Below are 13,929 nucleotides of genomic sequence, written 5' to 3'. Positions count from 1 at the left end.
ACACTCTCAGGCAGGCTGTAATTGCATTGGGGGGGAGTCTTTTTTGGGGGCGTGGCTCGTATAGAAGTGAGGGGTGCCTTTGCACCTTTTTTGGACCCACAAATGACATTTTCACGCTTCTTTCTGAAGACAACACAAGCCAACGGATGGCAAAAGGCACCACAGGATGTGTGTTTGATCATTCTGTTTTTCCCCCGCCAAACCGCTTTAACATGTTTCAACAGGTCAAAAGGTGATCTCAGCTTAGCGCTGCCAGGCCCGGCTGGCCTTACAGTGGCAAGGTCAGACAGAAGGCAATAAACCATCTGTTGTGGCGTCAGCAATACAGCTCCAGACACGCTGCTGATCCCAGTATCTCATTGGTCGAAATTCAGTGGCCAGATTCACTAGTACAATAGGGGAGACAGTATTTCTTCACAACCATGTGCAGTGGGGATTATGTATGCAAACATGCTAAGATAAGATATTGGACAGAGGATGTTTCAGGCTGGCTTCAGTGACTGCCAGGGATGATCTCAAGATTGAACCCCCTCCAAAAGTAGCAGCACGAGGGTTCAGGAGAAGTCATGGGGGCTCAGCGAGGTAATGTGCAGCATTTGGAAAAACAATCAGATAACGTGATTTGTGACCAAATTTAGGCTGTACCACCTCTTATACGGAAGAGGGGAGAGACGATTTTTTCTTCTCACCAATTCTGAAATTTTTGTCGGGAAAATAATTCATACCATGTGTGTCTTGTGACTTGATGAGTAGGTACTCAAGAAATATTCTGAAGAAAATTATGAATTCATTTTTGATTCACTTTCCCTTAGATTTATCAATAAATGTATGGATTTTTTGTCATCAAAGCTATATAATGCATCGCAAAATCGAAAGTGTTTATTTGCCCACCCTACAGCCCCCCAGCTTAACCAAGAGAGGGCCCGATTCTCCTGTTCCTTCAGTAGGAACTTCACTTCGCTGGTTCACGTATGAACGTGAGATGAATGCATGGGCGGAGATTTCTTATCATGTGTGGGCGGATGATTTCTGAAAGTTCGCACGTCCTCCATCCCAGGTGAGATCGTGACCCAGGTAAGCGCGGAGGTGCAACAGAAAAAAAGGCGTCGACATCCCCTCTACCCTTTGACCAGGTGGGGATTGGCCATTGAATTATCCCTTACCTTTTTGCTGAGGAAAAATTAGGCGGATTGTGTGGCACATTTTGGACATATGTATTTAATAGCACTCAAAAAGAGAACTAAGTTCTGCTGTGTCTGCAGCAATGTAATACACTGTAATACACATGTTCATGATACAGAATTGTAGATTCTGTATCATGAACATCGCCCATTAAATAGCGTAAGCAGCCCCCCCCCCACCTTTCAAATTTCCACGGGGGCAAATCATCCCCCATAATCCCAATATCCCTACGCCCATATCCAAGGGCGGCGATTTCCTGTCACTTGGGGGGGGTTGAAACCTCAGCACGGCCCGGCCTCCATCGCACTGAGGTGAGATCGTGACACCAGTAAGTGCGGAGAACCGGGAGGCTAAGGGTGTGCATTATCAGTGACTTGAAAAGCATTGGAATATCCCGCAGATCTCCACGCATGTCCACTGCAGCATAGTTATTCCTGTTCACGCTTCTCTGTGCCTACAGCTCATCTCCACAACCAGATGTACACACCCATCCACATCGGAATTTTCAGTCTCAGATCCATATTCATTCAGCAGGGCAGTAAAGTTCATCAGTTTTTCTCCATTTCGATCCCTCATCAGCTTTCATACTTCTATTCTGTATCATTCACATTAGATTCAGGGCAAGGGCTTTTAAGTAGAAATTTCCACTTTTTCTCCGAACTATTAGTTTTCACAAAGGACTGGCGTTACAAGACATTTTAGTGTGGGTTCAGTTGCGTTGACAACAAAAAGAGACAGCTCAAACCCAACTCCCGACGGGTGAAATTCAGAAAGGGCCTTACTAATTTTTTAGTTTGCAGTCCTATGTAATCTATGTGAGCTTTTTATTACGAAATGAAATCTGAAAAGCGCGTACTATTGATACACTGATTTTGAGAGCTGCTTTAACAGACCTTCATCTAAACACAGCCCTAGACAGTAACTTGTGACCCGGTTAGCCGGGTTCAAAGGTCACAAAGTTTATATTTGGTGGAATTCTCGGTATTATACGGGTGGAATGTGGTGAAATTGGGTTTCAGATTGCTTTAGACAAAAGGAGGTTTTTGTATTCTAACAAACTTGATTTCCAACACAAAAGAAATCTCATTTGGGGGTATGAATTTCCATTTTCGGAAGTGGGATACACTACTTTGACTCCCTGGTAGACTGCTTGATGAAAGGATAAATATGATTTGGCCATTATGTGGAGAAGGTGCCGCACAGTTGCAAAAAATGACACACTGCCACATTGTGATTACAAACAAGTCAAAGTTCAGATTTTGATAATCCATTTAACTCGAATGATGGAGAAAGGTAACTGATGCTTGCAATACCTATGAGACAGACGTTTCAAGTTGTCCTTGAGAATCTCCAACAAAGAACTTGAAAAAAAACTTATAGTATTTGTTATTCCAGGCATCGTGCAAACTGCAGACATTATGTGTTGAAGTCCTTACTGGTTTGTTCAAATTGTAGATAAAAAAGATCAAATATAAAGAAATTAAAACTCTCAAATCTTTTGGGGGAACATTGATTGCCTCAGACTAAGATCTGGCGGTAACTGTACAGTATTCAGTAAAAACGTGAACATTTCCTGATCAGAAGACATTGACAATTTAGTTGAACATTTTTCTAACATTGAAATCTGACTGATGAAACCTCTAATTTTATTTTAATTTTAAAGAGCACCTCTAAGGAAAACATATTTTCTCTGATTTTATCTGTTCAAATAAATATGGAAGCATCCAAATCAAAATGCAGTGTCATAAGTCTGCAGAGCTCAACTATAACAAGCTAAAAAGGGCTTTCCTGTTCATGCCAAGATGCGAATTCTGAGTGTAGATTGCGTCATTTCGAGAAAACAGAGAAAACGGGGAACCCTCGCCTTGTGTTTGTAGGGCATGCCAAACAATGCATGTAGCCATTGTTTAGCATAACAAGGTTTACCCGCTACCAACGCAGGGTGATGGTTCAAACACGAATGGTCTGAAAAGAAAAGAGAGCGGCCTACCGGTATCATGTCACTATCATGTACGTTGGTTGTACTTTGGCTACAATGTGAATAGGAAAAGGCAAAATAACATCTACTGATTAGAAATTGAAATTTGTTGGTGTCAACACGGCAGCTAAGCACCTGTGCCCTGGGCTTGATCAACAAGCAGCTGAAGGCTGGAAGGTAAGCAGGTAATTGTAACACTCAACCGACCCCCCCCCCCAGAAAAAAATGACAAAGTTGATGAAAATATCACAGGACAAAACTAAAGGGTAAATTAATACGTCAAGGGCTTGACTTGGATTTTACAAAAGTTGTGTTAAATCCAGTTAGATAAAAAGACCCAGAGTGGGTTTTCTCTCCTTAACTGACAAGATAAGATGTTTAAACACTTTAATGATATTTTTGTAGTTTGTGACTGAATTTAAAGAACCCTGAAAACTACCAGATATTTGCCTGCTTGAAAGGCAGTTCTAATTACCATGTTTTCAGCATTACTGAGATGGAATTTCTTCAGTACTTTTTATATTATTGGAAAAATAATGGAAATATTGGAAAATGCAGTTATCAGTGACAATTACACTGCATGCAAAAATGTACAAGGGAGGTTTTTTCATGAATATTAATCAAAATTATCAATACATGACAATTTAATAAGGCAGTCTGCATGCAAGACTGTTTATGATTAGGTTAATGAAGACTTTTTCGAGTAAACCTTCTCAATTATTAGCTTATTGACTGTAATTTTCAGTAATTATATCAAAGACTACTAGTTTGTGTTTTTTTCCTGCAGGGTTTGTTAACACTCTTGTCTACTTATTCTCACACCAAATCAGTCCACGTCACCAGCACCGGGCCATCAATCACCTCTCACATATACTGTGTAACAAATACTAAAGACACTGACACCTCGAGATTCAAGGAAAGCTTTTGCTTAAGAGACGCCTTCCACTGATACACATACACTGTTTTCAATGGATAAAAAGGAACAAAGAACAAGTCCATGCTGGAGATAGTGGTCACAATGCAAAGGCTTGCCCCCGAGTCACGACGTATATGGCAACAGTGGCCTAAGTCTGTGGAATTCCAACTGTCAAATTTATGTGCAATCACATTGCTCAGTGTACCAGGGTTTATTACTTATTTAGGGATTGGAACAAAGACCAAAAAACATCTCTTTTTCTCTTAAAGGGGTTTTGTTGTAAAGATCTTCTACGAGTATTGTACCAAAACCAACCCACTTCACCTCATTGGCGCCACTATACAGGATCTCCCTAACGTCCCAGTGACCTCCCGCTGACCAGCAGTCACTTTTTCACATCATCACTGCCCCCCGGGGCATTCTTTCCCAGGGAATGGGTATGTGGCAACATTGTTTCTGGCATTGATCCGTTTATTCATTCATTCATAAATGGTTTATTATAAGAAATCATGACTGCAGCCAATGACAGAATTATGCATGATTTACAATTTAAAAATCAATGAAACAATAAAAAAAACAATTTATATATCTATACAATTACACTTAATGACAATTAATGATATTAAGATCATAAAAAAGTTTCAGTTGAAATTGATAAAACACAGAAAATACCAACACAAGGAGAGCTCAAAACAGTTGATTTGATGCTAAGTTTTACACCATCAAATGACAGCCAAAACAACCAAGATTCTATGAGACTATTCCGGATCCCTAGTAACTTGCATTGCATAAAAACGCCTTTAAAACACTAGTGACAGAAAGAGCGGCGATGGGCATGGAAACTGAACTTATCTCAGCACAGTTAATCACAAGCCATTCAAACAACTGACAAGGTGAGGCAAAGGGTTTCTTTTAAATTGCCGACTCCCTCAGATTTACTTCATTTTTTTGTTTGATCCAAATGATCCCCAAAGCGAATTGCTGGCCAACTCTCCCAATGTCTCTGCTGGCTTATCGGCTGGGTCCAACTCATCAATTCCACCGGGCTACCTGGCCGTCAAATCCCCCACCACCATCTCTTTAAAATGCTGCAGGCTAGCAATCACTGGTGACAACATCCAAGCCTAATACCGCTTCATCACAACGAACTGGGTTCGTTCATGGTTCGAGATACATGCATTTGCGTTGTCATAAAATGAATACAGTACATAACTACAACGATACATGTATTTGTTTGTCTCTAGACAATCTATCGTGCTTCATCAATGTATCATACTGTGATGGATGCAAGTGCGCCCTCACTTGACAGGCGCCTTTTTCCCGCGCTCTCGGCGATGTCGCACAACCTTCCTGAGCTGAGCCGTTATTCTTGAAGGCAAAACTTCATTTCTTGTGCGTATTTTCAACAATACCTTGATACCCAGCTGTGCAGAATTTGTCAATATCCATCCAGGACTGGGTGAGTCCAGTTTATGAGTCATTGGGTGTAGGTTTTCTTTTATTTTTATTAGTAAAGTTCGGCTCTGGTTATATAAGATGTAAAGTTTGTATATCGCTGTACACGATATTCAGTGCGCCCACGTGCATGTACATGTGTGTCTATTGTTATGCACAAATTATTATGTGTAAAACAAAGTACATTTTGGTTCACTGTATTCAATATACAGGGTGTCTGTTTGTGTGCTGATGGTCATTACCATGGTCACCGACAATAAATAATGCTGTTTCCAGTCATGCTACACCTGTCTCTCGACTAAGTCACTGCTGTTTGCTGTCTCCAACTCCCGAGTCTGTCGTCGTGGTCCGACCAGGGATTCATTTCCCACCAGTTGAAGTCAACACTCCAACAACCCCAGGGGCTGCGCAAGTAGCTACCATTGCAATACAAAGGAGTAAATGATGTCTAGGCCTACTGACAATCGTATGCATGGATGTAGGCCTGAACAAAACTTCGCCGATCTTGGTCGATGACTTAAGGAATTCGACCTCCTTGTTTGTTCTCTCAGGACACAACTGAATTCGGCAAGACCAACTTCTCCAACTCCACCAGTGACCATTATTGCTGGACAACAGAATCAACAAACAACAGCAATCCTAGCACTACTGCCCGTAGTTCATCCAAGACTTCAACTTGCCATACCTCTACAGCTCAGCCTGGCAACGCTACCTATGGAGGTGTATTTGCCCCCCCCCCCCACAATTGCACTGGTTATAGACCAAATTAAGGGCATTGCAAGAACCAACTTGCGGCCAGGTCATCCTGCGAAGCGGTGCCTTTGGAACTGTCCAGTTAAAAAACTTCCAAGGGACAAAAGTGGCCTTCAAATACATCAGATCAATGACAGACAGACTTCCCATCCTGAAGGAGACGAGGGCAATAGGCCTTCTTTCAGAGCATCCATCATTCCCTTTGTTCTTTGGCCTGGTAGTGGCTGGCCACCACCAAGGACTTGTAATGGAGCTCATTGGCAACTCCATTACTGGCCAGTCGCTGATCCTGGAGCAATCAGTCCATCATTGTTGCTGGACAACAGAATTATCAACCATCAGCAAGATACCAACAGCAATCCCTTGCATCATGACATCAGACACTATCAACGCCGCCTCAACAACAACCCTAAAACATTGCCTAGCACCACTGCCCGTAGTTCATCAAGGACTTCAATTGCCATGCCTCTACAGCTCAGGCTGTCAAAGCTAGCTATGGAGGTGTCCTTACCCCCGATAAATACAGTAGTTATGAGGACAGACCCAATTAAAGGCATTGCAAGAACCAACTTATGGCAAGGTCATTCTGCGAATCGGTGCCTTTGGAACTGTCCAGCTAGAAAACTTCCCAGGGACAAAAATGGCCATCAAATACATCAGATCAATGACAGACAGACTTCCCATCCTGAAGGAGGCGAAGACAATGGGCCTTCTTTCAGAGCATCCATCATTCCCTTTTTTCTTTGGCCTGGTAGTGGCTGGCCACCACCAAGGACTTGTAATGGAGTTCATTGGGAACCCAAAATGCCGAAATATTCTGGAGATGTGCGTGAGTACTTCATCTTTCGTTCTGACTTCAAACACCTGGTAGATAACCAGTACAGCAAGAGAGATTCCATTGCATTGTTGCGCACATGCTTGCATGGAAAACCACTTGAACTGATCAAAGGCATCGGATCAGATTACGATGCTGGGTGGGAGTACTTGGACTCTATATATGGCGACCCACGATTTGTTGCAGACACAATCACTCAAGATGTCATCAAGTTTAAGCCGCTTCGTAATGGAGAAAATGCCAGATTCTGTGAGCTAGTACATCTCATCAGGCGAAGCTACAATATCTTGAAGGAAGCTGGACGGCCAAACGACATGAATAATAACCATATGATTGCTGTTATTGAACAAAGGATGAACTCAGATGATCGGAAAGTTTGGTCCAGACATCTTGAAAGCCAGAAGCAGACAGCTACTCTGGAAGAATTGCTGAATTGGATGACATCCGAAATGAAAACCCGAATGCATGCAACTGCCCCAGTCCGCTGTTCGACTCAGAATGCCCGCCCAAGTGTACATCATGTACAAAAATGAGACCAGAAGCCATCGACAGCCCGCAGCAAATGCTGGGTCTGCCCAGCATCAGATCATTGGACTGACCAGTGTGAAAAGTTCAAAGCAGCAAACCCAGGAGATCGGCTCAAGATGGTGAGGGAAAGCCTGTTTTAGCTGCCTGACGAGAGCCGGACGAGACCACAACATGAACACATGCTCAAGACGTCATCAGTGCACTGAAAAGATGAATGGGATCCAGTGTCAGCTGCATCACCACCAGCTATTACACATTACACCGAATCAGACGAAAGGTGCAGTTGGTGTAGCAGTGAGTGCAGTTTGTACTGACACCTTACTACCAGTGATTACAATAAACATTTTGGGAAAACAGACCAGTAGAGCAGCCAATGTCCTTCTTGACTCGGGAGCTCAAGTGACACTGATCAGGAAGTCCCTTGCAGACATCTTAAAATTGCGAGGGAAGGATGTAACAACTACCATAATCAAAGTAGGTGGTGAGGAGGAGGAGCTGCGAACCAAAGCCTATGAAGTCCGGGTCCGGCCCCAGAACAGGGGTCCCACATACATGGTGACAGCCATCGGAATTCCATGTATAAGCGATGACATAGCTGAAATTGATATGACAGAAAGAGCCAACCGATTTCAGATACCGGCAGGCAGTCTCCGTCGAGGTAGTGGTGGTGTTGATCTTTTGATTGGCATTGACCATGCACGAATGCATACTGGAGAAACTCGAGAGGTTCAAAGTCTGATTGCCTGCCAATCCCCTCTCGGCTGGGTGATCTTCGGAGCAAATTCAAAACCGGAACAACAGACCAAAACGAGCCAAGTTCTTCATGTGAAGTTCACCACACCAGTCTACATGTCAGACTTTTGGTCTACCGAAGCAATGGGTGTGGCCGTGAAGGACTGCAACTGCCAGCCAGAAAAGATGAGCCCGAATGAACGCAGAGAAGCCAAGCTGATAGAAGAATCCTGCTTCAGACAGGGCAACCAGTGGGTTGTTCCGTACCCTTGGAAGAAAGATCCAAATAATCCACTGGACAACAAGGAGCAGGCTGAGGAAAGGCTGTGTGCAACGGAAGGACGACTGGCAATGAATCCCGCCTATGCTGATGCATACGACTCCCAGATTAAAGAGATGGTAGACATGAAGTTTGCCCGAAAGCTGTCTGATGAAGAGCTGAAGTCGTACACCGGTCCCGTGCACAACATCTCACATCACAGAGTTCTGAAGCCAGACAGTAAGAGTACCCCCTACGAATTGTCTTCAATTCATCAGCAAGCTACCGAGGCCACAGCTTGAATGACTACTGGCTCAAGGGACCAGATCTTCTCAATAGCCTGTTTGGAGTGATTATGAGGTTTCGTGAGAACGAGGTGGCAGTATGTGCTGATATATCTAAGATGTACCACAGAATCCGTATACCAGAGCAAGATCAGCACGTACATCGTTTCTTGTGGAGAAACATGGATCTCAACAGAGTGCCGGATGTCTACATCAAAACAGTCTTGACGTTTGGGGATAAACCAACCCCAGCTATGGCCCAGACAGCATTGAGGAAAACAGCAGTGGCAGCAGAGCCTAGATTCCCACATGCAGCCAGAGTTCTTCGAGAAAATACATACATGGACGACATCTGTGACTCAGTTTGTACCGTGGAAGAAGGCAGAAAACTAAACGAAGAACTAGATGAAGTTCTAGCTGAAGGCAGATTTGCTATCAAAGGATGGCTGTCTAACAAGCCACTGAGGAAAGACAGCTGCGGACAAGGAGATACTCCACTACCCGATACTCTCAGCCAAGGAAAATTACTGGGAACTGTATGGAACCACGAGACAGATGAGATCTCCTTCAAAGTCACTCTTGACAAACAAATCACCGAAGAAGACCATGCCAAACCCAAACTGATGAAACGTTATATCCTGAGTCAAATTGCCAGCATATTTGACCCAATAGGATTTGCCGCCGCATTCCTGATTCGAGCAAAAATTGGCATGCAGCACCTGTGGCAACAAGGCTTGGGTTGGGATGAGGAACTACCAACCCAAGAGCAGAACAAGTGGATTACGCTGTTTAAGGAAATGCAATCTCTCAACGACATTGCATTCCCCCGGTGCCTGTCTCCAGCTGATGTGACGGGATCACCCATGCTTTGCATTTTCTCTGATGTATCAGAAGAAGCATTCGGAGCATGTGCATACTTGAGATGGCAACTGGCAGACGGCTCATTTGGAGTGCGGTTCGTAACCGCCAAGTCACGAGTTGCTCCACTAAAGAAGCTGACAGTGCCCCGACTAGAGCTACAGGCAGCTGTACTTGCATCGAGGATGTACCAGACAATTCAGGAGGAAACCACGCTGAAAATTGATGAGACAGTCTTCTTCTCCAACAGTACCATTGCTCTGACATGGATCCGAAGCCAGGCAAGAGGATTCAAGCCATTCATATCAAACCGAGTGGGCGAAATCCAAAGTAGGTCCGACCCTTCACATTGGCGTCACGTTCCAGGTGAACTGAATGTGGCAGATGACATATCCAGGGGTACAGATGTGAACCAGTTGAATCAGCAGTGGATGACTGGACCAGAATTCTTATACTTACCAGAGCAGAGTTGGCCCCATGATATCACCCGCGTTGACAATGACGAAGTTGACAAAGAACGCCGGAAGACGCAGCCTGTACTCATCATCACTAGTACACAAGATGCCATTGACTGTAAGAAATTTTCTTCATGGAGAAGATTGCTGAGAGTCACTGCCTATGTCTTGCGATTCGTCCACACCCTACTGGCGAAGAAGCAGAGTAACACCAACAAGGAGCCCGGAGGTCCACTCCTGCCTCGCGAGATATCAGAAGCCACAGACTACTGGCTGATTCAAGCACAAAAACCTCTACACCAGCGAGTGGCAAATGGAGAATTCAAGATGCTGTGCCCATTTACTGATGAACAGGGTATCCTGAGAGTTGGTGGTCGATTGAAAGAATCAATAATGATGTACAACAGGAAGCACCCGGCCCTACTTCCCCATGATCACCAATTTTCCCATCTGATAATGCGCAACATCCATGAAAGCGGCCACAATGGAGTAGCCACAACCGTAGCCAAGACAAGAGAGAACTATTGGATCCTGAAGGCGCACAGCTTGGCTAAGACAGTAAAGTACCGATGCGTACTCTGCCGAGAGCTGGAGCACAGAGTTGAATCCCAAATGATGGCTGACTTGCCGAGACAGCGTTTGATGCCTCACACACCGCCGTTCTACATCACTTCATGCGATTACTTTGGGCCAATGCAGGTGCGTATCTCCCGCAACAAGACTTTCTAGTCTGAGTTAGTCTGTCTGGCACTTTGCTCCCGGATGATCCATTAACAAAGAGAGTGGCCTCGGCGGTGCGTGAGCCAACTAGCCAGGAGTTTAGAATGAAGGCCAGTGGCCAATCTTGGGCACATTTATCTGATTTCTTATAAGTTGGTGTCTACTTAGGAGTCCAGAGAACAGAAGGAGATCGACCGCTAAATTCAGGAGATGGAAAAGGTGAAGGAAGTCGACCAGATCAAGGGAGAAACACACGAGGAACGCAGCCGTTGTTGGAGAAACGACGAACGGGAAACTGCGAGAGGAGACAGATTGAACTCACCCAGGAAGAGCCACCAGAAGGCGGCGAGCAAATCACCTGAGGAGGCGTCCAAGGAAAACAATGTAAACTTAATCGACTTGTGGCTCTTATAAGAATAAATCGTGAAGGCTTTAAAAAATCAAGAGTTACTAAGATGTACTTATCTGAACGGGCTTTTTACTTGCAACATTAATAATATAACATTCGTTTATCTGGTACTTTTAAAATGTGTTCTAGTTGACGTACTGTGCATTCATCAAGAATTACAATTTTTGTGATAGTTTTTTAAAATGTTCTTCAAATGGATTGAATTGGCAAAATAAAACAAATCAAACCTGAAACTATTTTCTTTTGTCGTAGTACGCATTAAGTCAATAGAGTTCTTGGGTTTTTTCGCTGAATAAGGGACATGGTCTGTTATATTTTGTATACATGACCTGTAAGTTGTAGATGTATGAGTTTATAAGCCCCAGGAGGGAACCTTGTCCATCATTACAACTTCAAAGATATTGGTTTTCCAGTGCTGATTTTATTGACTGATTAATTTAAGGAGTATAGATGAAAACATGTCATCCTAAATGAAAGACTTTTATGAATCTATGGACAGGTATCCCTTTCTCCATAGTTACACGTAGTACCTGCAGTGACGTGGTGACTTTGATGGGGGACGTGAAAAAGGGCACTGGATCAACATCCACGGTGAAAGGTGTATGTTTTCGCACTGGTCATCTGACCTCCGAAACAGGGAACGGAGTTGGTCAGAAACTCTTTTTATAGTGGCACTCCAAAGCAAACAGTATCGGACAACATAGCCGTAAAGTTTCTTAGGCAAAAGAAGAAAAGGGGGTATAAAAAGGGAAACATTATGGGGGAAGGGCACTTGTTGCAAAAAGCTAGGGGTAAATATCCCCTTCTCCCGTGGATACTATGCCACTGACCCTGGAGAAGGGTTAGTCAAAAAGCTGAAGGCAAACTAAGCATCTCTTCATGGCGTGATTCCCACCAAGTGTTTCACTACATGCTGCCTGCTGTCTTATATGCTCTGTGAATTAAGATGAACCTGATTTGCTGCGGATGCATTCTTTGCCAGCAAAACTTGCATATTTGTTTCACTTGACCAACCAAATACTAACAAACTTCCAATGTTGCAAAAGATGCAATGTAGGGTTACAAATTTTAACCCTTAAATTGGAATCAGTTAGCGGCTTCAATTCTTTTCGATCAAATAACTGTACACATGGGCAGGGTGCCACAGCGGTACATGTCCCCCCCACTAAATTCTGAATTGTGCAAAAAAAACTTGCAAGCCATAGTTCATCTTCTGGTGCCAATTAGATGAATGTGACCTCGGGTTCCCCTTGAAATTCATCCCGGTTATGCCACTGGGTATGACTGGCCACAAATACAATTAAAGGCAAAGCCAGAGTCATGACCCATGATCAGAAAGATCAAGATAACTCCTTTGTAACTTAGGCCCAAGGCCCAGGCTTCATCTCTGTATGGATACTACTATGATCGATTAGATGACAGTACACGTATCCACTGCTGTATCAATTCCAACAAACCACCCTGCCAGCCCAAGGCATCAAGACTTGAATACCCGGTGGTCAAGCAGTAGCAGGAACTCGTGGTTAAAACCCCAACCAAACAAGTTTCAAGTCATAAAGTTTTCCACCAGCTCTCAGAATTTGAAAAAGCACTAAGCATACAGTGGACACAAAATAACAATAAGGGACAAAGCTACATAATTATCCCATCCCTCTTCCCAACCTTGTTGACACATATAACAACAAAATATTCTATTTACCCAACATCATTTACATGTATATGTATAATACTTTTAAGGTATGTATTGTATAATTTTTTAAGGAACTAACAAACAGTATTACCACTTGATCTTTGGTAAATCATTGAGGATTCTTTTCTGGACATTCGTATTTTGGAGAAAAACACCTATTTCACCCCTTCCACCCAAGACCTGGATATCCCATTGGTCAGAAGTTAGTAATCAACTTGTTTAGTTGCAACTTGCTTCCTTTTTTCAGCTGAAACCTTTCATTTTAGGAACAAAGATTTACAAATAATGAATGGCAGTATGGATTAGTAATTTAAAACGTAACTGCTTGAGGAGTATGGAAGAGGTGTCATTCCAATGACGAAGGTCATACAAATCTTATACGTGTACAAATAAGATTCAGGAGTGGGACTCGCCTTCCACTTGGTTTAGGAAAGTGCCCATGATATCTTGTTTTGAAGAGTTAGGATTTTCTGGCCCAGAATACAGGGATAAATCCCCAAGTGGATAGCAGGGGTGTTCTCTCTTTGAAGACATGACAGCACTCAAGGGGATCCCACAGTGCAGTCACAGTGCAGGGCAGTTGGTGGTGATAAAGCACTTAACTACATAGATAATGTTTGACTAGGTATTTGACAGTAGAAACAATGGGAAAGGAAACATCAGTGAGCAATGGACTTACTTCCTAATCATGTTTCAACAAGCATTGTGATAGCGGTGACATCTCAAGACTAGCCTCCAATACCAGCAGCTTTGACAGTACTTTTCTTGCTTCCTCCAAGCGTCCCAACTTTGTCAGCAATAAAGTGTAGTTATACATGACGTCACTGTCATCTGTGAGTTAAAGATTATAATCAGGATTTTAAAAAATGGTAAAA

The 13,929-nt window shown here is 43.4% G+C and overlaps 3 protein-coding genes across 6 annotated transcripts in view; 2 read left to right on the top strand and 1 right to left on the bottom strand.

Annotated features, from left to right (window-relative positions):
- Positions 1 to 2,427: 2,427 nt before the first annotated feature.
- Positions 2,428 to 13,929, bottom strand: part of LOC110983337 (uncharacterized) — a 31,165-nt gene continuing 19,663 nt past the window's right edge. For 3 of the 4 annotated variants that reach the window (XM_087146593.1, XM_087146594.1, XM_022242528.2), the window contains exon 14: positions 2,428 to 13,885. In XM_087146593.1, the coding sequence (XP_087002719.1) occupies positions 13,737 to 13,885 (149 nt within the window). In that variant the 3' untranslated portion in view covers positions 2,428 to 13,736. The remainder of the gene's footprint in view (positions 13,886 to 13,929) is intronic. The other variant, XM_087146592.1, reaches the window with a different exon arrangement.
- On the top strand, positions 7,858 to 8,940 carry LOC147796685 (uncharacterized). The gene has a single exon (XM_087146878.1). It carries the CDS (start codon positions 7,858 to 7,860, stop codon positions 8,938 to 8,940), a length of 1,083 nt encoding a protein of 360 aa, XP_087003004.1.
- On the top strand, positions 9,105 to 10,964 carry LOC110983327 (uncharacterized). The gene has a single exon (XM_022242508.2). The coding sequence runs from the start codon at positions 9,105 to 9,107 to the stop codon at positions 10,962 to 10,964; it is 1,860 nt and encodes a 619-aa protein (XP_022098200.2).

The sequence above is a fragment of the Acanthaster planci genome, linkage group LG15 (genome assembly GCF_054643075.1).
Source record: "Acanthaster planci isolate LZ-2023a linkage group LG15, COTS_SCS, whole genome shotgun sequence".
In the NCBI taxonomy this organism is placed as follows: Eukaryota; Metazoa; Echinodermata; class Asteroidea; order Valvatida; family Acanthasteridae; genus Acanthaster; species Acanthaster planci.
This window is presented reverse-complemented; position numbering and strand designations above follow the sequence as displayed.

Coding starts and splice junctions, on each gene's coding strand:
- LOC110983327 (XM_022242508.2), top strand. CDS start 9,105: ATGGATCTCAACAGAGTGCCGGATGTCTACATCAAAACAGTCTTGACG.
- LOC147796685 (XM_087146878.1), top strand. CDS start 7,858: ATGAATGGGATCCAGTGTCAGCTGCATCACCACCAGCTATTACACATT.